Source organism: Gracilinanus agilis, chromosome 2 (assembly GCF_016433145.1).
Source record: "Gracilinanus agilis isolate LMUSP501 chromosome 2, AgileGrace, whole genome shotgun sequence".
In the NCBI taxonomy this organism is placed as follows: domain Eukaryota; kingdom Metazoa; phylum Chordata; class Mammalia; order Didelphimorphia; family Didelphidae; genus Gracilinanus; species Gracilinanus agilis.
In genome coordinates, this window is record NC_058131.1 from 623,552,120 (window position 1) to 623,577,111 (window position 24,992).

The 24,992-nt window shown below is 36.3% G+C and overlaps 2 protein-coding genes across 2 annotated transcripts in view; one reads left to right on the forward strand and one right to left on the reverse strand.

Annotated features, from left to right (window-relative positions):
* The window catches only part of ACSL5 (acyl-CoA synthetase long chain family member 5), a 54,483-nt gene extending 41,730 nt beyond the window's left edge, over positions 1-12,753 (forward strand). Inside the window, exons 12-22 of the mRNA XM_044665575.1 lie at positions 1,245-1,379; positions 2,724-2,858; positions 5,502-5,597; positions 5,847-5,919; positions 6,152-6,240; positions 6,564-6,680; positions 8,738-8,881; positions 10,149-10,250; positions 10,649-10,720; positions 11,603-11,749; positions 12,285-12,753. Of these exons, the coding sequence (XP_044521510.1) occupies positions 1,245-1,379; positions 2,724-2,858; positions 5,502-5,597; positions 5,847-5,919; positions 6,152-6,240; positions 6,564-6,680; positions 8,738-8,881; positions 10,149-10,250; positions 10,649-10,720; positions 11,603-11,743 (1,104 nt within the window). The 3' untranslated portion in view covers positions 11,744-11,749; positions 12,285-12,753. The remainder of the gene's footprint in view (positions 1-1,244; positions 1,380-2,723; positions 2,859-5,501; positions 5,598-5,846; positions 5,920-6,151; positions 6,241-6,563; positions 6,681-8,737; positions 8,882-10,148; positions 10,251-10,648; positions 10,721-11,602; positions 11,750-12,284) is intronic.
* Positions 12,754-15,816: 3,063 nt separating this feature from the next.
* ZDHHC6 (zinc finger DHHC-type palmitoyltransferase 6) overlaps positions 15,817-24,992 on the reverse strand; it is a 30,098-nt gene continuing 20,922 nt past the window's right edge. The window contains exons 8-11 of the mRNA XM_044662576.1: positions 18,596-18,637; positions 18,156-18,301; positions 18,023-18,069; positions 15,817-16,439 (exon numbers count right to left, since the gene is read on the reverse strand). Of these exons, the coding sequence (XP_044518511.1) occupies positions 16,336-16,439; positions 18,023-18,069; positions 18,156-18,301; positions 18,596-18,637 (339 nt within the window). The 3' untranslated portion in view covers positions 15,817-16,335. The remainder of the gene's footprint in view (positions 16,440-18,022; positions 18,070-18,155; positions 18,302-18,595; positions 18,638-24,992) is intronic.

Here is a 24,992-nt window from a genome sequence, read left to right on the forward strand (position 1 = left end):
TAGGAGTCTTGGGCCAGTTTTGCCCCTAGCCAACTGAGCAATTTAGCCATTTTGTACCACTGTTACCTAATCTATCAAATAACAATAGCCTTACCTAGAAGGGTTGCTATAGGATCAAGTCTTTGCAATTGTTCAAAAGTGATATCAGATATACTATGAAAGAGATTCCTCCTTGAATAAGATGGGAGAACTTAATTTTATTATTTGGTGTTACCCTCAGGCTAATCTGATGACTGAAAGCAGGGAGACCTCTAAGTAACCAGAGCTCTCCACTCTTCAGATATATTTCCCATTGGCCTGTCAACTAAGAGCTAATGCTGAAATATCACCTATTCTTTTGGGTAAAGAGATTGTCCCTGTGTGAAAGACAAATTTTTGGAAGGAGCATATTAAACTTACTGGATTTCTGAGATAAGAATTTTTCACCTATGGTAAGGCAGAGAGTAGAAATCACTTGTGGCAGAGCTATTAGAGAGTAAAATACACATGGAAAATGATGATGTTTCTACATTATTGGGGGCCAAGAGGAAGAAGTATGCACCAGGACAAGGTTGCTATTGCTGAGGGTTGGGCTGGGCAGGGAAGAACTCATTTGGAGTATGAGACAGGATAGACTAGGATGGTGCATGTCATTGCCTCTGAATTTTGGCACCCCAGGCCCAAGCCTTGATTGTTCTGCACTAAAGATAGCTCTGAACTTTATTATTTGCCCTTTGGTGTGAGTGAGCTTCAGAGCTTTTACTAAGGGTGGGTTTTGAGAGGGTAAAAATGGAAGAAAGCAAAAGATGTTAGACATATGAAGGGACAAGGGAATATCAGACAGTAGAAAAGAAAAAACTAAAAAGGGAGAGGTTGGGGGTCCAAAAGACAAACTTGTTTCATCTGATTCAAAGGATCAGAACTATGAGTAATGAATAAAAAAAAAAAAAACAGAGATTTGACTTGGGCTTGATATGGAGAAGTATCCCCTTTATGATTAGTGCTAGCCAAAAGTAGAGTGGGTTGCCTCCAGGGGCAGTGGAGAAAGTGGGATTGCCTTTTTCACTAGATTTCTTCAATTAAAGATTGGATGAAGTCTTGTTAGGATGCTGTTGTAAGGGAATTCATGGTTAGGACTTGATGGCTTCCAAGGTCTCTTCCAAATCTCTGAGCCTAGGAACTGGCTAGCTTCATGCATTTGTCTAGGATAGGGTCTGCCTTGGATCTTGGGGAAAATGACCACTCATTTGCTGCTTCCTTTCTAGGCTGTTGTTTATACCAGTGGTGCCAGAGTGGGATTCTTCCAAGGAGACATCCGGCTCTTGGCTGATGACATGAAAACTCTACAGCCAACTGTGTTCCCAGTGGTTCCTCGGCTTCTCAACAGGATCTATGATAAGGTTTGTTTTATGAGGATATTTAGGTATTGATGATGCTAGGTAGTCCTTCAAGTGCTGTGAAGTTTTTGGAGTAGCAATACTTAGAAAGAAAAAAAACTTTAGGCCTTTGGTTTTGATTCCTAGGAACTACCTTAAAACACTGGCTTGGGGTCCTTTTTATTTTAACAGCTATCCAGAACAAAAAAGGGTAGCATATTATTTTGGAAATCTTTAAACTACAAGCCATTGCTATATCTGTACAACATCAGCAGTGTGTGGCATAATGAAAAGAGCTTTTGGCTGTGGAATCTAAGGATCTGGATTAGAATTTCACATCTTGTACCTACTTTTACCTATGTGATTTGGGCATTACTTCACCTTCCCTGACCTCTGACATCTCTATAAAAAGACATTGGGACTCTAGATCCAATCAGATGCTAAGTAACCATCATTCCTTCCTATGTAACAGGAGAATTTATGCCTGGGCATGGAGTGAGATATTTTGAGGAGACATTCAGGTTCAGCTTCTCTGGGTATCAAGACTGATTTATTCAACCATAGGGGTTCTTGAATTATCCTGACTTTGAGTCTCTCTCCACCCCTATCCACCTTCCACCTAGTTGCCAAAGTGATTTTCCCATGTTACTCTGACTCATTAAATTCCAATGGCTCCCTACTACTTCCAGGACCAAATAGGAAGTCCTGTCATTCAAAATTCCTCATAACTTGGCTTCTTCCTATATTTCCAGTCTATTTATACTTTGCTACCTTCTATACACTCTATTCTGCTACACTGGCCTACTTAGTGTTACTTCCACAGGACAACACTCCATCTCTAGTCTCCCTGCCTTTGCTTATACTGGCTGCTCCTCCTGCCTAGAATGATCTGCTCTCACTGGTGCCCCCTCCTGCTCCCACCCCCAACCCTGAATGCTTATGTTTTTAGCATCACTTTATATTCATTCAATCCAAATTTTGTCTACATCTAGTTATTTACATATTTTCTTCCTTCATTAGAGTTTATACTTCTTGAGGGCAGGGGTCATTTTTACTTCTTGATATTTCTTGGTGCTTAGTAGCATAGAACATAGGAAATTAAACACAGTGTTTAATAATCTAAAAAATTTTTTTTTACAGACCAAGAATCTGGGGATAAAACCAAAATGCCAGTTATCTTTTGCTTATGCGGTACAGTGAAGCTCTTTGGTGATCTTCTAATGGCTTAGTTTATGTCATTTGTTTTCATAAACAGAGAGGGAAGTTGGCCTCTCTTGCTTGTATTCCTAATCACACTTGGCTTTAAGGAGAAAGAAGAGGATATATATCTAAAAACATTTCCCATCAAGTGGAATTGTTTCCCTGTAGGTACACAATGAAGCCAAGACACCATTCAAGAAGTTTTTCTTGAATTTGGCCATCTCCAGGAAATTCAGTGAAGTGAAACAAGGCATTATCCGGAAAGACAGCATCTGGGACACGCTTATATTTAAAAAAGTCCAGGTATGGGTGTGTGTGTATGTGTTGCCTATGGGGAAGGCTATGTGTAGGTGTTTTCTTCTGATTTGGGGATTTTACTAGAGTTGGCTTAGCTCTATGAAGCTGATTGGGCAAGTCTCTTTGCAATTAAACTGGCCCATTTCTACTATGGTTTCACTTTTTTACCCCTTTCTTTATAAAAGGACAAATGTCCTTTCTTTCTCTTCCCCTACACTCACCCTCTTTCAGGCCACTGAGCAAATGGTCATTTGTCTTCCTGGGGGAATCTCAGCCCAGTGTCTCAAGTATCTGAGAATATAAGACAGACTAGAGAAAATTATGCCCCCTGGGCCATGAATAGTGTTCAGGCAGGTGCCTTCATGTGAACTCTCTTGGCAAGAGCTTCAGTATTTCACAGGTTCTGGGGACTCATGCTATTAATGAGCTGCATTCCCCTTCTCCAGGGATTCTAATTGCTTAGGGTAGAGTATAGAGGGTTCTGTGACTCTTAAGATCCTCAAGTTTACATTTGCTCTTCCCCTTGATGATGAAATAAAACTTTAGTTATGGTTTCCTGAAATCATATTTTTCTGGAGTGCTTGGTGAGCTCTTTCACTTACCCACTAAATTTGTTTTTTCTTGTGAGCTCATAACAGAATCACCTCAGTCAGCTTACAGTAATAAAGTCTGTTATCTCACCAAACTCCCCCTAAGAATCTTGTTTTTAGGGCTTAATCTAACACTGGCAACTACTTGGAGAAAAGAGCACTGAATTAGGAATAAGAACAATTGGATTAGAGTTCTGGCTCCATTACTCATAGAGTTGTTGATTATATAATCCTAGTCAAATTGTTCAGTTTCTCTTAGCATTGGTTTTCTTATTTACAAAAGAGAATAGTCTATCTAAACTTTTTTTTTAATTTAAGCAATAGATGTGTCTAATATGTTTAATAGGGTGCCACATAGACAAGAACAGCCTTTTAATCATTTTTTCATGTAGTCTTCCCCAAAGACTAAGTTTCTCAATGCCAGGGACCATGTTGTATTTTTTATATCACATACCATGGACATTCAATTAGGTACAAATAGATTTCATACTAGGAGACACAGTCTAATCTCCGCCCTTGAGCATATCTTTATCCCCTTTCATCCTTGCCAATTTGGGGACTTGAGGTACCATTATGTAAAAAGATCACTATCAATCAATAAATGACAGATAACTTTGAAAAGTTACCCAATAAATTGCCAGCTGAGTGGCATAAACAAGTACTTAGTTTAGCCTATGGTAATTTCCTCCTTTTTCTATTATTTAAATGCTTCAAAGAAGGATTCTGAAGATGACATGGTGGTTTTGGAATATATAGGTTGGATCTGGATAAGCCAACAAAGAAGTTTGAAGGGAAGGCATGTCAGAAAGGGAAATGGTATGAGCTAGACTACAGAGCTGGGGATATACAAGCTAGGTTTGGAATACAGTGACTACTAGATTGTCTTACTAGAACAGAGGGTTTGAAAAGGGATAATGGTAGGAGATAAGGCTGAAAAGGTAGGCTTGAGACAGATTGTAAATAACCTTGAATGCCAGGCTATGAGTTTGAACTTTTAGTCTGTAGGTAATTCAGCAATAAAGATTTTCAAGCATAAAAGTAACACAAGAAAGGATTTTTTTTTTAGAAGTGGTAGTATTGCCTGGAGGGGTGGGGGAAGCTATCACTTCAGTTTATATAGCTCTTAAGAAAAGAGAAAGGAAAAGCCAACTAGGCTAATATGATCTAGTAGTGAGAAAGAAGGCATGAATAATGGTGGTATCTATGAGATTAGAAAATAAATGGATTTAAGAATCCTAAAAAAATTGCTAGGTTTTCATGACATATGAATCAATATTTGCTCATCGGAATTCTTGGTGGCAATATAGTCTGATAGAGCACTAATTCAATACAGATTGGAGCTTACATCTTGGTGCTGCCACTTGCCCAAGGTCATACACTGTTACCTCACTTTCCTAACTTTCTTTCATCTGTAAAATAAAGGGAATGGACCAGATCTGTAATCAGAAAATCAAAAATCCTTAATTAATACTTAGAGAGTGATCAAATTATAATCCTGGAACTATAGGATGTAACTATGTGATTTGTAGTAAGAATATAGTACCAGGTGAAAGCTTGTGTGTGCAACCAGATTAAAAACGTAATTCCAGGATAGTACCTAAGTTGCAGTTTTAAATGTATGTGTTACCATATTAATCATAAGTATTACTATGTTAATCCTAAGAGTGTGAATCTATTTTATAATGTACTTTATATCAAACTAATACATGTAGGAGGTTACAGAGACAAGAAAGTCATTAAAAATTCATAGAAGGCAGAAAGACCTCAAGTGGCTTCATGGGGGTTGGGGGTTTCTTGGAAAGAAGGGGGTTTGGGGGACAAATACATAACTATAAAAGGGTATATATTTTGCAAGTTAGGGTTTCGAGTTTCAAAGTGGAGAGCCTTCAGACCTCTAGCCTTTGATTTTTCTGCTTACAACAAAGACACATCTTTGTTCAGTTGAGTTTCCCAGTCTCTTTTCTTTCAGATCATCTCTAAGGTCCCTACTGGCTTGATGGATCAGATTTAACTAATGCCCCCATATGAGCAGAAGCCTTTTTTTTTTCTTCCTGCACAGGCAAATCTGGGTGGGAAGGTACGTGTAATGGTAACAGGAGCTGCGCCTATCTCCTCCCCAGTCTTGGTATTCCTCCGAGCTGCACTGGGTTGCCCGGTAAGTTGTGTACTTGTGTATTTGGGGGCACTTTAATCTTTAAAAAAATTTTTTTTGGTGTCTGGATCTTGGGTGACAGATGCTTGTAAAAGAAAGGCTTGGCCAAAAGAAGATATACTGCTCTGTTTGTTTTGCCCTGGGGGGGTAATTTTCTTTTTGATGATAGTTATTGCTTCAACCTTAGGGGAAAGATTTTTCAGGTTGTTCAAAGCCATCCAGGTTTGAAAGTTTGTTTGCTTTCTTCCCCAGGTATATGAAGCTTATGGTCAGACTGAGTGCACAGCTGGCTGTACATTTTCATCACCTGGGGACTGGACAACAGGTGTGGCATCTAGCCAGGAAAAGAAATATAGGATTTTAGCCCAACTAGAAATTAGAGATCCCTCATTTAAATCCAGATATTTTTGGGGGGGAGGGAGCAATAGGGATCAACACACTCATCATTAAGTCCCAACATCATTCCTTTGGAATACATTCTACAAGTAAAATAATCTAGAGTCTAGCATATGCATATCTTCCAAATTTCATGCATATTCCTTCCTGACTTGTTCTAGGTCATGTTGGGGCTCCCTTGGCCTGTAATGAAGTGAAGCTTGAAGACGTAGTAGACATGAACTACTTCTCAGTGGATGGGGAAGGAGAGGTATATATGGCATCCTGGTAGGATAGAACTGTGGCGTTAGAGGCAGAAAGACTTGGGTTTCAGGCTATGTGACTTTGGGTATTTCTTTTAAACTACTCCAAGGCTTAATTCTTTTATCAATAAAGTAGAGATATCTGTCCTACCCTTTTCATGGGGGTTGTTAGGATCGAATGAGTAAATGTGCATAAATGCTTTATAAGTGGTTCTGATGATGCCAAGAAGGCGTCCATGAATACTATTTAGGTGGGCAGACTAAAGTGGAAGATAGAGGGTTATGATCTTTTAATGATTTTTTTTTAACCTGGTATGTGCATTTGTTATAGATTTGCATCAGAGGCACCAATGTGTTCAAAGGCTATCTGAAGGACCCTGAGAAAACAGCGGAAGCACTTGACAAGGATGGTTGGCTTCACACAGGAGACATAGGCCGTTGGTTACCAGTGAGTTTCTTTCCTCACTTCTGGTAGAGCTATCTCCTCGCCCACTTGAATCTACTTGAGTTTGAATATCTTATTTTATTATTTAAGGAAGACAAAAGATATAAAATGGTAGTTGACTTAGCTCATTTGGTGCTAGTGTGGAAGCCATCAGGATCCTGCTCATTACATTCAGCTGTTTTTTTTTTTTAACTGTGTATTGGCTCCAAGGCAGAAGAGTGGTAAGGGTAGGCAATGGGGGTCAAGTGACTTGCCCAGGGTCACACAGCTGGGAAGTGTCTGAGGTCAGATTTGAACCTAGGACCTCTTGTCTCTAGGCCTGGCTCTCAATCCACTGAGCTACCCAGCTGCCCCCACATCCAGCTTTTTTAAGAGGTAGGGAAACTGTGATAGAATGGAAAAAAGGCTGGGCCTACGAGTTGGACCTGGGCTTGGCTAAGTATTGCCATGTCTGGCCACTACTTAGCAAAGATACTTTATCATAGGGCCTCAGTAATCTATATTATATACTACTGTAAGATGAGGGAATATCTCTCCTACAAATAATAAATGAGTCCTACAGGATTGAAATTACAGTTATTACACAGACTACTTATACAAATTAGCCCACTCACATTGCCCAAAATACTTTTTTTGTATATTTTGCTATACTCCATAAAGTAAAATCTAATTGCCAGTCTAGAATCTGTTTATTTTTTCTTTCTAATCTTTCCCTATCTAGAAATATAAATCCAAAATTTATAAGAGTTAAACTATGCTAATAATTCTCAGATCCCTGTATATTTATTTAAACTGAGCAAGTTTCTTCTTTATCAGCTTTGTAAATGGTAAGAAATTATTATTACTATTATTATTATTATTATTAAACACAAATGGGTTACTTCATTGTCTAGATAGGGGCATAAGCCTTTATGAAAAGTGATAAATATGCGCAGGTTTCCATATCACAACTTTCCCTATTGTAGTTTCAACATATTGTTGGTTGGCATAAGAAATTAAATGAGAATTTTTTGTAGGTAATGTAAATACCCCATAAAAGAAAAAGAAAAAATTCAGACTTCATTAGTATGAGGGCGAAAAAATTTTACTCAGATTTTCCAGATATGAGAGGTGTTGCATCCCTAAACTTCATGATGTAAAAGGGATACTTGTACTATCTAATCTCAAAATTCAGAACTCCTGAGCACTAGTCAACTTGGCTAATTAGTTTTGGCTATCCAGACATATTTTTACTGCAACAAGTACATTTTGTTGACTTTTCCAAAGTCACACAAAGGTGTTGCCCTATCAACTAGAGATAATTGAAGGGAAAGACCTGGATAAAGAATCTTAAAAAAAAAAAATTTTTTTTTTGTAACTCATAGTCCTTTCATATTTCTAAGGGATCTGGACATGGCAAACCATGGCAAACACTGACATAAAAAGTTTAAAAAAAACCCAAACTCTGTTTTTATTAGTCTTGATATTGACCTTTTTGGCAAAGAGAAACTAAACAGATTCTTAGGGTCACCGATTTAAAGCTAGAAGATTTAAAGCTAGAAGAGACTTTGGAGGTCCCTGAGTCTCCATCCTACTTGCACAGTCATGGAGCTAGGAAGTAACTGAGCAAGAATTTGAACTTGGATCTTCTGACTTCAAGTTTAACATGCTATTCACTATTACCATCTCTCTATCCTTGTATAGTAGGAGCTTTACTACTCTTCTCTACTCCCATTCTTCCTAATCTAAAGAGGGATATAGAGAAAATGAGGAGCTGGGGTATAATTGTGCATTGGACTTTGGAGTTTGAAGATATGGATTTGAACCTGGCCTTAAAGGTTTAACCAAAAAAAAAAGCCCTAGAGCTTTGTAACCTTGAGTGGCAGGTTACTTATTCAGTAACCATCTACCTCAAAGGGTTGTTGTGAGGAAAGCATTCCATGAAATCTTAAGGTGCTATATAAATGTAATCAAATTTTATTTTTGTTGGATAGCAGAAATATGAAACAGGACTGACTGGAGAAAGGTGGATGTCTTAGACTGGGCCAAAGAATACTAATAACTGTTGTTATCCCATACAGAATGGAACCCTAAAGATCATTGATCGGAAGAAGAACATCTTTAAGCTAGCCCAAGGAGAATACATTGCTCCAGAGAAGATAGAAAATGTGTATCTCAGGAGTGGTCCAGTATCTCAAGTGTTTGTACATGGAGAGAGTTTACGGGTAATTTGATTAACAAAGCAGTTTTGGGGAGAATTGAGGAATTAAGACTTTGTATTTCTAGCAATGGAAAAACCTTTATGTTAATTCCTATTGATTATAAGGATATTATGAAGGCAGCTAGATGGCTTAGTGGATAGAGAGCCAAGCCTAGAGATGGTTGGCCTAAGGTTCAGACACTTCTTAGCCATGTGAGCTTGGGCAAGTTACTTAACCCCAATTGCCTAAGTCTTTACCAATCTTCATATTGATTACACGACAGAAGGTAAGGGGTCTAAAAAAAGAAAAGGTTTTGATATGTATAATGTATCAAATTGCTTGCCGTCTCTTGGAAAGGGGAAGGGAAGTTGGAAGAAGAGAATTTAGAACTCAAAATTTTATTTAAATGTAAAAAATGTTTTTCCATGTAACTGGAAAAAATATTTTAAAAAGAAAAGAAGGCTATAAGATCAGAACTTGGGAATGGCTACGCCACATATTTTTACTGGCAAACCTGTGTCCTTATAGATCAGTGGTTCCCAAACTTTTTTGGCCTACCTCCCCCTTTCCAGAAAAAAATATTACTTAGCGCCCCCTGGAAATTATGAAACTATTTATTGAACTCAGAATAGAATATAATACAAAAAAAAGTGTGGCCATCACCACTCTCCTGGATCGCTGCAGCACCCACCAGGGGGTGGTAGTGCCCACTTTGGGAATCACTGTTATAGATTAAAGACCTAGAAAAGAGAAAGAACAATTGATATGATAATGAATTTGGAGCTCAAGAGACCTTTGAAGTCATTTAGTCTAACCCCTTATGTGACAGCTGAGAGAATACAAGGCTCAGAGAAGTTAAACATGGTAGTAAGTACAAGAGCCAGTATTTGCCTCCAACTTAACACTCTCTGTTGAACCACATTGCCACCTCCAAAATTTACAGAAACTTTTAAAGCAACCACTGAAGACCGGCATGAAGATCAGAAATGAAAAGAGCATTTCTGAAATGAGACTTAAGTCAATCACAGTCAGGACAAAGGCTCTATGGAAAAGAAAAGACATCTTTACTGGGTCTGAATAGATGAAGGGAAAAAATGTGGTCAAAATATCTATTTTTGAATTGGTTCATAAATAGGTATTTTTGACAGCAATGCCCAAGAGAAAAAACAACTTCCCTTTCCTGGGCTCCCACCCCAACCTCTACTCTCACCCCTCTTAACTGTGTGTGTGTGGGGGGGGGGTAACAATTTCTGGGTCACTTTGAAATACTAAGTATCTTCTTTCTTTCCAGTCATCCTTAGTTGGTGTGGTTATTCCTGATCCAGATGTAATTCCTAAATTTACAGCAAAATTTGGGGTCCAAGGTTCCCTTCAGGATCTCTGCCTAAATAAGGTAAGTTTCAAGAGTATCTTTCACTTATGTTTGGGACTGTTTAAATAAAACAAGACATCCGAGTGAATGAATTTCCTCAGTCCCACTTGGATTAGAATGCAGATTCTATCCTCATAATCCTAGGGCATTAGATTTAGGGAAAGTTAAACCAGCAAACTTTTATTAGTCTTTTGGTTAATAAGTAAATCAAAAAGACTTTATTAAGCACTTATTTTTTGTTCAGTGTTGGAGAAAGACAAAAGTGAAAACAGTTCCCTACCCTCAAGGAAAGTGTATTCTAATGGGACAAACAATATGTATATATAGAAGTATATGCACAACAGAAAAAACAAATCCCCTCCTCTTCCCCTGCCCCCCTTCTTAGAGCCACACTTAAAGTCCTTGTTTGGTATTCTTAGGATATAAAGAACGCCATTTTGGAAGACATGCTGAAAATTGGCAGAGAGAGTGGCCTCAAGTCTTTTGAACAAGTAAGTATGACTTCCCAATTCTTTCAAGTCCTAATGGGAAATGGGTAGCCTCTAGCCATGTACGGAATATTTATAATAATATATAATAATGTAACATCATTATAATAACATGCAATATATAATAATTTATAATAATAATACAAAACTATTCTTTCTGTGCTACCTTAATTGTTATGTTTGGCTACATCCCCATAACTGCCAAAACATATATATAATATGTATATATACACATATATTATTGAATTATATTTTAATAGCAATAACTAATGATAAAATTAAGATAGCGGGCATTCTTATATCCGAAATACCATAGTGATAGTTGGCTTCTATAAATAATAAAGAAAAATGAAAATATAGCAAAGCCTATTTTACTGATAGTGAAGTTTTAACCAAACTGAATTTCATGTAATAAGTCTAGAATTTGAAGGTAAGTAAAAGAATTATGTATGCTGCTATTGTGGGTATATTTAATAACTTCATAGGCATGCCTTTAAGTACATGTGTAGTGGTTAAAAGGCTTGATAACTTTCTGGGAGTTGAGTATACAACTAAACTGTAAGTTTGTTACAGGGGATAGAAAAGAAGATAGTATAACAGGAACCTAAAAACCTGCTTTTGTCAGAGCTATGCATGTAGTGGTTACTCACTAAATTTGTGACCAGAAAAAGGCCTGTCTACTCTTCTTAAACTGGTTCTCAAATCCTTCTGTCCCACCCTGTCTCCACTCCCAGTTTCTCTTCTTTCATTATCTTCAGTTGAGGGAGATATTCCAGGGACAGAACTTTTACCAAAGTTTTTGGTACAAAAGGTTCCAAGTTCGGGTCAATGTTAGTAAATTGGCTTCTAATTGGTTCCCCCCCCCCCCTTCTTCCCTCTCCCTAGGTCAAAGACATCTACATTCACCCAGAAGCATTCTCCATTGAAAATGGACTCTTGACACCTACACTGAAGGCAAAGCGGGCAGACATTGCCAAATACTTTCGGAGCCAAATTGATAAGCTATATGAAACTATCGAGGGATAGCTTTAGGTACTTCTGGCAAAAAGGGACACTGAGGCAATCTGACTACTCAGTAACTGTGCTGTCTTCTGTGGGGTGGATCAAAAACTTTAGATGCTTTTTTGGGTGACTTCACCCATCCAGCAACTAAAATCCAATGATATTTTCAGTGAAGAAGAGATTCTCATCTGGAATTTTGCCCTTTCTTCAAATTATGCTGCAATTGTGGGTATATTTAATAACTTCAAAGGCATGCCCTTAAGGGCTGAGTCCCACTTGCAAATTCAGTACAGGCTTTTTGGTCATTGACCATGTGACAGGGAGAAAAGCCCATTGATATGACATCATTATATCCTCTTCTTGTTCCTGAAGGTAATTCTAAATGAATAGAAACTAACAATTGGGTGGAAATTTAGCTGCCTGGTCACTAAACCCAATGAAGTCAAATGTTTAAAAATAACAGTAACCATAGACTTCTCTGGGATATTGTTATCAAAATAGTAGATTTTAATTTCTAATTGGCTGGGCATCAAAAAAGGAACACTTTTCTACCCCTGTTTTTCAGGTCAGGTTTCTGGTCAAATCAGAGGCCACAGTTGTGTCTGATGTTTAAAGAGCTGAGAGCACCAGCATTCTCCAATAAATGCCTGGCCCTTGAAATATTGATTCTCATTGGGACACTCACTTCAAAACATTGTCCTCCATGTTGCTCTTTACTGCAGTAGCCTGTGACTACATCTCTTTGCAGTGTGTTGCTGACCTGGAAGCCATAAAGGAAAAGTATTTTTGCAGTAAATCAAGCAAGTAAAAACCAGTTGAACTAGGAATGAAGAGCCACTGGCAAGTGAGATGCTACCACAAGTGGAGACCTAGAAGAAATGTCTTTCATAAAGGAAATAGCTGATAATAGACTATTTAAGATGATACTTTATGCATCTCAGCTACCACCTGACTCACCAACAGCCAGATTACACATGTTAATTCTTGTAAACATGAATCTTACAATAAAATGTTTTAAGTTTTTAATGTTTGAAGACTTTTCTCTTCAATCTGGTAAACTAACTTAACGTGAGCTAGCTACCTCCTCTCTTGTACCAAGGAATAAGTTTCATTTAGTAGGACAGAGTAGATGTAAAAATAGATCATCTAGTTCAGCTATTTTTATAGAAAAGGAAATTGAGACCCAGAGAGATGAAATAACTTGAGTCATAAAATGATTTGAACCCAGGTTCTCTGATCTCTAATGAAAAGCTTAGAAACTACCTGAATTTAGATGTTTCTCAGGCTGAGCCACTTCTGATAAGCCGTTATGATTGATCTTATTCCATACAATCTAAGAGATAAGAGTTCTGGGGCACAGTAATAATATAGAAGAACTATCTCAAGTTACTTTCCATCCTTGTGGCATCAGACCTTTCCACCAGAAATGTGAACTGCTCACCTAAATGTTCCTGCATTTCTTTCCTAATAAGTCTACATATCAGCTCAAGGTGAACACATCATGAACACATAATAGTGTTCCCTTTGGAAACCTAAGTAACACAGAAGCAGATCCATCCTTGCCTACTAAAGTCTCCTTGCATCATTTCTCCACAAAACATAAAATAGCCTGATGGGCAATATATTCTTGTGAAATTTCACAGCGACTCCCCATTCCCAAAACAAATCTCTTTTTCTGTCTCCCTTTTTTCTTGTCCTTTCGATCTAGTTCGAAAACTTTTTAGAAAACAGGATTTTTCATTTCCCCCCTTTTTGATCTCCTTCTTATATTAATCTATTTATTGCTCATTTTAAGGTGATAAATGAGAATTAAGTTTAGTTATTATCACTTACTTGGCCATCCTGCCAGATTGTGTGATATCCATTTTTTTTTAAATTTAAAATTTTTACCCATGGTTTTTCCATGATTTTCCATGCTTGCCATGATTCATATTTTCTCCCTCCCCTCATATATTTCCCCTCCTAAAGTTGCCAAGCAATTCCACTGGCTTATAGATACACACACACACACACACACACACACATGCATGTGTATATTATCACTTGAATCCATTTCCATATTATTCATTTTTGTAAGAGTAATCCTTTAAAACCAAAACCCCAAATCACTTTTCTATATAAACAAGTGATAAATCACATGTTTTCTTCTGGAATTTTACTCCCACAGTTCTTTCTCTAGATGTGGATAGCATTCTTATAAGTCCCACAGAATTGTCCAGAATCATTGCATTGCTATTAGTAGCAAAGTCAATTAAATTTGATTGTCCTACATTACAGTTTCTGTGTTTGATGTTCTCTCAGTTCTGCTTATTTCACTGCGCATCCATTCATATAGGTCTTTCCAGTTCTTATGGAAATACATCAATTTATATGATATCCAATTCTAAGATGAAATGGTCACCTCTCATCATTTTCATTTCCTCCTTGTCAGTCAGAACCAGGTTTTTGTTGCTATCTCCCTGTCTGAGAAACTAAAATTCTCACTGAGAAAAGTGGAGAATTTGCCCTTTAAGAAGTGTGCTAGTATCTCTAAATAATGGAATTCTCCATCACTACTATTCATTTCAACAAGAGAAAGCATATCAATAAGTATTTAAGTGCCTTCTATATGCTAGGCACTGAGCACAGATAAGGAAACATAAAGCACATATAAAATAATAAAAATATTCATGAGAGAGAAAACATTAACAAAAGGGCAATCAAGAAATACCTTCGGTAGGAGGGAATCTGAGGCCTGGTAGACTGCCACAGAAACAGGTGATGGAACATCATGTGTAGGAAACAGCTAGATAGCTACAAGGGTCTACTATAGAGCAGAAAGGTGGTAGGAGCTAGAATCTTGGTGTATTTTAAAAGCCAGTTTTAATCTGTATTTTCTTTTAGAGATAAAAAGCAAGTCATTAAAGATTTCTGAGTAGTTAAATGACATGTTTGTGTAGATGTTATAGATGGGAGTTCTGTCACCCAGGAAAGAGGTGCAATGCAATGATCCTGGACAACCTTGAGGGACTTAAGAGAATGATTTCACTTCCTTCGGAGTTATCTCTGCCCAGGTTAACCCTCTCCTCTTTCCCTTTGATTCTACCCTTTCACTTTCTCTGCAAGTTTTCTCTTTTAATTCTTATACATTTTTAGTGATCCCTTCTACAATGGCTCACCCCTTCCACCTACAATAATAATAGCCAAAGTCTATCTTTGGGTTAGTAAAGTCCTTTTTTAAAAAAAAAACCCTATTGGTTTCAAGGTAGAAGAGTGGTAAGGGGGTAGGCAATGGGGATTAAGTGACTTGCCCAGGGTCACACAGCTAGAAGGTATCAGAGGTCAGATTTGAACCCAGAACCTCTCATCTCTGGGCCTGGTTTCTATCCACTGAGCCACCTAGCAGTCCTAAAGCACCAACCTTTCTCATGAGATACTCAAAACTGTAGTTAACCTCATTATAGTGTCTCTCTATTCTTACTTTTCTAACCTTCTACCTAGTGGATCATCCCATCTCAATTCTATCAAACTTCTATAAAGAGAAATCTACATTACTGAATAGGCCTCATCAATATATGACCATGCCCTTTTTCAAGGTTACTACTGACCACTGCCAAAGCCAAATGCTTTTTCTAAGTACTTATCTATATTGAGGGAAAAAACAGAGGGAGTAGAAATGCAGAAGAAAAGCATATGATTTATCGCCTGTTTATATGGGTTTATTATTTGGGGTTTTGATTTTATTACAAAAAAATAGGTATCAAGTGATAACACATATACACATGTATAACCCAGTGTAGTTGCTTGCCAGCTCCAGGATGGAGGAGGAAAGAGGGGAGGGAGACAACATGAATCGTGTAACCATGGAAAAATATTTATGAATAAATAAAAATATAATTGGGAAATATTTAATAAAATAAAAATATAATAAAATATTTTAAAAAGTTTGTTCCTGAAGATCTTTGTATACTTGTAATATCTAATTTTTATTGCGTTAGAGTTTTCTAGGCCCCAAGTCTCAATATGAATTAAGGCAAGTGCTTTGTAATCCATATCCTATTACCATTGCTAAAAAGAGGAAATGAAAAAATACAATTCACTGTGAGCTCCACAGAATATAGAGAACACTCATTGGTCTTTATTTGTGATTGACAAAATCTGCATTATTAAAAGACATAGGTAACAAAATTGAGCTTTGTATTTAACCCGACAAAATATGTTCTACAGTTTCTAGAATACTACTTCATAAGAAACAGCAACTGAGGAAGGAGCAAAAGCAATAAATATCACATGCAGATTTTTCCTGGGAGGGAAGAACTACATTTGTAGGTGAGGTCCGTAGTGTGCAACTCAATTTAAAAAATTAAATTCTATAGAAAATGCAATAATGCTTACTTGGGTGAAGTGTTCCTCCTTTTTGGGGAGGAGTGAAGAGAGCAGGAAGGAATTCAAAGGCATATATAGAATGGCTTCTCAGTTACAAAATGGTAATAAAAATATTTAAATCATGGCACTAGGGCACCTTTGAGGAAAAGAACACTTTATCCAGAGTAGGCCCATTGCATAATTCTGTAGTAGTATATACAATTTTCAAGTAATAGTGTGGTCATAAAGGTGAATCATTTCTAAAGCAGTAGCTATCTGTTTTTCTTTTCTCCCTCAGATGCTTGGTCAGTTTCAGCATCGCAGTGAAACTTTTCCACACATTTCCTAGGGAACCATCCTCGTATTCGGGATCCATCTAAAGAGAAAATAAATTTCTGTGAGAATAAAGGAAAGTACCAAACAATTTGGTGTCAATACCCTGAATTCAATCTGCAAATGAGCAAGTGAAGTCTTATTATTCCCCAAAGCTCCCTCCCTTTTCAGTCTTATAATACAAACCAAAAAAGACACTCTTAAGTTGTGTCTTAGAATAAATACTAAGTATCATTTCCAAGGCAGAGGAGCAGTTAGGGCTAAACAACTAGGATTAAGTGACTTTCTCAGTCACACAGCAAGAGAGTGTCTCAGGTCACATTTGAACCCAGGACTTCCTATCTCTAGGCCTGGTTCTCTATCCATTAAACTACCTAACCACTTCCCTTTTCAGATTTTTTGAATGAACTTCATTTTTTTTTCTATACCAGTTGTTCCTTATGAGTACAATTCAAGAATTAAAGGTTCATAGATTGAGAATTTTCAAGAGTCTTTAAAAATAACTTACTCTAAACTCTTTATTCTGTAGATAGAAAACTTAAGGGTAAAGATATTGAGTGATATGTCTAAAGTAACAAATGTCTGAGCATGGAGTCAAATCCAAGTTGAATGATTATTTACCAGATTGTCACTATGATTTGTAAACATTCTGGGCTTTGACTACTTTAAAGATGCCCTCCTTCCCTTCATACGAATGAATAAAGGTAATATAGATTACCTGCTATATCCCAAATTCAATCAACCAGAAAGGGAAAATGGTCTGTTTTTGTTGGTTCATGAGAACAAATATGGAATAAGAGAGAGCTGGTCTTATAAAACATGTGTTTTGAATCTCAATTCTGCTGTGCAATTATGAGCAAACTGCCAAATATTTAAGCATCAGATTGCACATTGGTAAAATATGGATAATATTGTTTGTAATGCCAACCTTCAAAAGATTACTTAAGGGTCAAGTACAAACAAACACAAAGTGCTTTGTAAACCTTAAAGTACTATGTAAACATATTATTTTTAGAAACAATTTAAAGATCATATTGATGTGTATAATATGACATTTCATTCATATATACAAATATCTTATTTTAGCATAGGGTATGTCCATTTTAACTTCAAACAGATTTCAAATATATTTAAAAAGCTCATTCTTTTGAAAATCCCTTTGTAAAAAAAAAGCAAATCACTTTGTAACTTTTTTCTTCTTAAAATAAATATGGACTTTAATACCAATTTTGCTTAAAGTAGGCCTGTATTCAATGAATGAGTGGGTTTTCATTTTAAAAAGCTCACATCCTCAATGTTTGATGGCAAAAGGTATAATAATAAAAATTTGGTTAATACAATTTGCATACAAATTGTTGACATTTCATTTGTTAATGAAATAACTTTGCATTAATTGTAAGAACTTCACTAAACTATTTAATTTGTGTAGTTAATTTTAATAAACATACACAAAGAGGATTGATAATCAAAAAAACTATTAAATACAGATGTCTAAAGAGAATAAAAGATAATTCCTTTTACAAAAGGGAGTAACAGCTTAGATGCCTTGTTTATTATGTTTCTATGCAGAACTTAGAATTCTAGACTGCATATTAACAAGTTAAACAACTTATTCAATTTCCATACCTTCTGTAGCCAAGTGGTCAAGAATTTTGTCTCCATACATCCAGTGCCTGAAATATTTAAAAGATTGAAATACTTTTTAGATTAACGCCAATTTTGTCATTAGAAAAGGAAATCAGAAGTACAAGTTGCTTACCTTAAACCTCTGGTAACTAAAATCAGTTCCCCTTTCTTTAGGCTAATTCGAGGTTCTTCAGTACATGGGGTTGTGAAGAAAGTTTTGATACCTTTGTTGAGAGGGCAGCAAGCACCACTGTAAGCATCTATTACTTTATAGCGGACCTGCCATTGAAGATCAAAATGACTATGATGTATAAACAAAAGACATCAACATAGTCTTTTAAAAAAAAAACTTTACATGCTGTCTTAGAATCAATACTGTGTATTGGTTCCAAAGCAGAAGACTGGTAAGGCCCAGGCAGTGGGAGTTAAGTGACTTGCCTAGGGTTACACAGCTAAGAAGTGTCTGAGGCTCAAATTTGAACCCAGGTATCTCCTGTCTCTAGGCCTGGCTCTCAATCTCCTGAGCCACCTAGCTGACCACCATCAATATATCCTTTAAAAAAAAATACTTACACTTCTGACTCTCTTGTCTGCTTTCTGTTTCAGTTGTTCGATCTGTTTGAAAAATAAAGAAGAAATAAGCTAATTCTTTAATGATTCTTCTATGCTCAAAAAGGGGCAATTGGTCCTTTTAGCAAGAATCAAGTATCTCTTTGTAGTATGACAGATAGAAGACATATTGCTTACTCTAATTAAATAAAGCCATGTACGGATATGACATTGATTTAATAGAGTAAATCAAAACAAGTGCAAAATATATTAACATTATCTATCCCTATCAATAAGCCAGAATGCTAGAGGATAGATGATAATACAATTAGTTGGATTTAGAATTGGATGAATGACCAAAGAGAGAGTTGTCTTTAATGAATCATTAATGAGTTGATGTCAAATTAGAGGGAAATATCTTAATGGCATGTATTATGGAGGTTTCCTTTACCTGTCCTGTTGAACACCGTAAGCAATGAGATGGATGAAAGAATAGGGGGGCATGCTTATCATATTGGCAGATGATATGAAGCTGGGAGGAATAGCTAACGTATGATGAAAAAGAAACAGGATTCAAAAATACTGAAATTAGGGCAATGAATTGAATCAAATAAAATGAAAATTTTAATAAGAATTTTAAAGTTCATGTAAGTATAGATTTAAAGCTGGAAGGGATCTTGGTTGGACATCAAATCCTTATCACTTTATTTTACAGTTGAGGCAACTGAGATACAGAAAGGTTAAGTAGTCTGGCCAGTGTCACACAGCCAATAAGTAAATAGGGCATGGTTTATACTTAGGTCTTCCTTCCTCTAAATCCATTGTACTACTACCATAAGCTATATTTTGGTTAAAAAACAAACAAAGAAAGAGGTTACAACAATAGGGATGGAAGGCATAAATAGACAGCAGTTCTTATGAAAAAGATGCAAGGGTTTTAGGAAATGTCAATCTCAATATAAGTCAACAGTTTGCCACGACAGCCAAAAAAGTGAATGTACTATGTATGTACTTGGCTGTATGGAGAAATTTAGTGTGCAAATCAGAGGATGTTATAGCTCTGTTCTACCTTTCCCTGGTCAGTTCCGAAATATTCAGCAGTAATAATGTGTTCCATTTAGGGAACTGTTGTTTAGAAAAGTCAGATAAACTGGAAAGTAGTTAGAAAAGGACAAAAAGAACACTAACAATATGCAACATGAAAAGAGGTTAAAGAAATAAGCTATTTTCTTTAAGTTAAAAATTTGAATCTTATTTTTTAGAAAAAAATTTTCCATGGTTACATGATTCATGTTCTTACTTTCCCCTTTACCCTGCCCAACTACCCCCCCCTCCTGAACCCGACGCACATTTCTCCTGGTTTCTTCATGTGTCATCAATCAATACCTATTTCCATATTATTGATATGGACCACTAGGGTGGTCATTTAGAGTCTACATCCCAAATCATGTCCGCATCAACCCATGTGTTCAAGCAGTTATTTTTCTACTGTGTTCCCATTCCTGTAGTTTTTCCTCTGAATGTGGGTAGCATTCTTTTCCATAAATCCCTCAGAATTGTCCTAGATCATTGCATTGCTGCTAGAAGAGAAGTCCATTACATTAGATTTTACCACAGTGTATCAGTCTCTGGGTACAATGTTCTCCTGGCTCTGCTCCTTTCACTCTGCATCAATTCCTGGAAGTCATTCCAGTTCACATGGAATTCCTCCAGTTTATTTTTCCTTTTAGCACAAAAGTATTCAATCACCAACAGATACCACACTTTGTTCAGTCATTCCCCAAATGAAGGGTATCCCCTCATTTTCCAGTTTTTTTGCCACCACAAAGAGCACGGCTATAAATATTTTTGTACAAGTCTTTTCCCCTATGATCTCTTTGGGGTATAAAACCAGCAATGGTATGGCTGGATCAAAGGGCAGGCAATCTATTTTAGCGCTCTTTGGACATAGTTCCAAATTGTCATCCAGAATGGTTTGATCGTTTCACAACTCCATCAGCAATGCATTAATGTCCCAATTTTGCCATATCCCCTCCAACATTCATTACTCTCCCCTGCTGTTATTTTAGCCAATCTGCTAGGTGTGAGGTGGTATCTCAGAGTTGTTTTACTTTGCATTTCTCTAATTATTAGAGATTTAGAACTTGTTCTCATGTGCCTATTGATAGTTTTGATTTCTTTATCTGAAAATTGCCTATTCATGTCCCTTGTCCATTTATCAATTGGGGAATGGCTTGATTTTTTGTACAATTGATTTAGCTCCTTGTATATTTGAGTAATTAGACCTCTGTCAGAGTTTTTTGTTATAAAGATTTTTTCCCAGTTTGTTGTTTCCCTTCTGATTTTGGTTGCATTGTTTTTGTTTGTACAAACCCTTTTTAATTTAATGTAATCAAAATGATTTATTTTACATTTTGTAATTTTTCCTAACTCTTGCTTGGTTTTAAAATCTTTCCCAGGTATCTGACAAGTATACTATTCTGTGTTCACCTAATTTACTTATAGTTTCCTTCTTTATATTCAAGTCATTCACCCATTCTGAATTTATCTTGGTATAGGGTGTGAGATGTTGATGTAAACCTAATCCGTCCCATATTGTTTTCCAATTTTCCTAACAGTTTCTGTTAAATTGTGGATTTTTGTCCCCAAAGTTGGGCTCTTTGGGTTTATCACAGACTGTCTTCCTGAAATCACTTACCCCAAGTCTATTCCATTGATCCTCCCCTCTGTCTCTTAACCAGTACCATAGTGTTTTGATGACCACTGCTTTATAGTACAGTTTAATATCTGGTACTGCTAGGCCACCTTCTTTAACTTTTTTTTTTTTATTATTTCCATTGATATCCTTGATCTTTTGTTCTTCCAAATGAACTTTATTATAGTTTTTTCTAATTCAATAAAATAGTTCCTTGGCAGTTTGATAGGTATGGCACTAAATAAGTAAATTAATTTGGGTAGAATGGTCATTTTTATTATGTTAACTCATCCTACCCATGAGCACTCAATGTTTTTCCAATTGTTTAATTCTAGTTTTAATTGTTTGGAAAGTGTTTTGTACTTGTGTTCGTATAATTTCTATGTTTGTTTCGGTAAATAGATTCCTAAATATTTTATATTGTCTAGGGTGATTTTAAATGGTATTTCTCTTTCTAACTCTTGCTGCTGAGATGTGTTGGAAATATATAAAAATGTTGATGATTTATGTGGGTTTATTTTGTATCCTGCAACTTTGCTAAAGTTGTTGATTATTCCAATAGCTTTTTAGTTGATTCTCTAGGAATTTTGAAATAGACCATCATAACATCTGCAAAGAGTGATAGCTTGGTCTCTTCACTGCCTATTTTAATACCTTCAATTTCTTTTTCTTCTCTAATTGCTATTGCTAGTGTTTATAGTACAATGTTAAATAAAAGAGGTGATAATGGGCGTCCTTGTTTCACTCCTAATCTTTTTGGTAAGGCTTCTAATTTATCCCCATTGCATGTGATGCTTGTTGATGGTTTTAGATATATACTTTTTATTATTTTTAAGAAATGTCCTTCTATTCCTATATTTTCTAGTGTTTTCAATAGGAATGGGTGTTGTATTTTGTCAAAGGCTTTTTCAGCATCTATTGAGATAATCATGTGATTTTTGTTTGTTAGCTTGTTGATAAGGTCAATTATGTGGATGGTTTTCCTAATGTTGAACTATCCTTGTATTCCTGGTATAAATCCCACCTGATCATGATGGATAACACTCATGATCACTTGCTGGAGTCTTTTTGCTAGTATTCTATTTAAGATTTTTGCATCTATGTTCACTAGGGAGATAGGTTTATAGTTTTCTTTCTCTGTTTTTGGAATGCCTGGCTTGGAATCAGTACCATATTAATGTCATAAAAGGAATTTGGTAGAACTCCTTCTTTGCTTATTATGTCAAATAATTAATATAGTATTGGGATTATTTGTTCTTTGAATGTTTTTGATAGAATTCATTTGTGACTCCATCAGACCCTGACGATTTTTTCTTAGGGGGTTCTTTGATGGCTTGTTCAATTTCTTTTTCTGATATTGGATTACTTAAGTATTCTATTTCTTCTGTTGTTAATCTAGACAATTTATATTTTTCTAAATATTCATCCATATCACCTAGATTGCTATATTTATTGTCATATTATTGGGCAAAGGTTTTTAATAATTGCCTTAATTTCCTCTTCATTAGAGGTGAAGTCTCCCTTTTCACCTTTGATACTGTTAATTTCATTTTCTTCTTTCCTTTTTTTATTAGATTGACCAGTACTTTGTCTATTTTATCTGGTTTTTTTTTCAAAATACCAGCTTCTAGTCTTATTTATTAATTCAATAATTCTTTTACTTTCAATTTTATTGATTTCTCCTTTGATTTTTAGTACTTCTAATTTGGTTTTCATCTGGGGATTTTTAATTTGTTCATTTTCTAGTTTTTTAAGTTGCATGCCCAATTCATTGACCTCTGCCCTCCCTAATTTGTTAGTATATGCATTCAATGATATAAATTTCCCCCTTAGTACTGCTTTGACTGCATCCCATAGATTTTGGTAAGAAGTCTCATAATTCTCATTGTCTTCGATGAAATTATTGTTTCTATAATTTGTTATTTAACTAATTTATTTTGGAGAATCATATTATTTAATTTCCAATTAGTTTTTGGTTTGCCTTTCCAGGTATCCTTGCTAATAACTATTTTTATTGCATTATGATCTGCATTTATTATTTGTTTTTTTGTATTTGTTTGCTATGTTTCTATGCCCTGGTACATAGTCAATGTTTGTGAATGTTCCATGTGTTGCTGAAAAGAAGGTGTATTCCTTTTTGTCCCTATTTATTTTTCTCCATATATCTATTACCTCTACTTTTTCTAGGATTTCATTCACCTCTCTTATGTCTTTCTTATTTATTTTTTGGTTTGATTTATCTCAATCTGATAGGGGAAGGTTTAGGTCTCCTATTAGTATAGTTTTATTATCTATTTCCTCCTTGAGCTCTGCCAGTTTCTCCTTTAGAAATTTAGATGCTATAACACTTGGTGCATTCATGTTAAGTACTGATATTTCTTCATTATTTATAATGTTTTTTATCAGGATGTAATTGCCTTCCCTCTTTTAAAAAAAATTTTTTTTTTTAATTTTAAACCCTTAACTTCTGTGTATTGACTCCTAGTTAGAAGAGTGGTAAGGGTAGGCAATGGGGGTCAAGTGACTTGCCCAGGGTCACACAGCCCAGAAGTGTCTGAGGCCAGATTTGAACCTACAAAAGTCCTACAAAAGTCTGTTGGAGTCAACCCTATGAATACCCATCAGGCACAACACATGTGGCTGTCTGGAGCAGAACTTGGGAGGTAGGAGGTCGAGGGAGGGTAGGCCTGTACCTGCAACCCAACTTGCCTTACTGAGAGAGCTAAAGAGCAATCACCATCATTGTCAATAGAGCTGAGAGAGAACACTGATACTATCATCAAGATCATCAATAGCCTTCCCTAATCTTTGGCTTAGCTCCAGCCAAGTCAGGACAGAGTTAGTGTGAGGGTGAAGAACCTCCAGTCTCTACCTGATCTAGCAATCTCAAATAATTTGATCATTAGCTTAGAACATTAGCAGTAAGTTCCCAAAATCCTCCATCCTTATCCTTGTTCCTAACCCCATCTAACTAATCTTAAATAAAGTGTTTTGTTATCAAGTACCTTTCCTGAGTGGTCAATATATCTTAGCCCTTGGGAAGGGGGAGTCAATCACGCAGTCAGATCTTCACCATTATTCAAACAGCACACCAATAGCCCTCATCGATAACTATTCCAACCCCAGGCTGAGGAACTAGAGAGGTTAACTACACATATAACTTCTCAGTGGTCCCCTGTCTGGGCAACTGTTATAAGGGATAGCTGACAGGCTCAGTTTAGCAAGCCTGTCAGGAGAGGAGAGGCATAGCCTTTGCCAGCAGCACCTGCACAGAGGCCTTGGGTGAGAGTGTGCTTTCTCTCCCACCAAATCCAATCCACCTTTCAAAAGCCTCTAGTCTCTATTATTATCCTCCATTTTTTATAACAGATGATATGTAATCAGCTGCTGATATGAGCTGATAACCTCTGAGGTCTCTTAAAATGATTAAACTCCATGGTAGCGAGATTTTATTTCTTGAATAATAATTAAGAGCTTGCTAATGTGCTTAGTATTCTAAGTACTGTTGCGAATTTAAACACTATTTCAATATACAAATTCTGTGCTTTTTCTCATCCTACTTCCTCTTTCCCTTAGTTTATATCTGTGGAAATCCTTCCCAATCTTCATGGTTCACTTCTTCCCTAATTTTCCCTAATCCTCTCCAGCCAGAAGAGATCTCTCTCTCTCTCTCTCTCTCTCTCTCTCTCTCTCTCTCTCTCTCTCTCTCTCTCTTTCTCTCTCTCT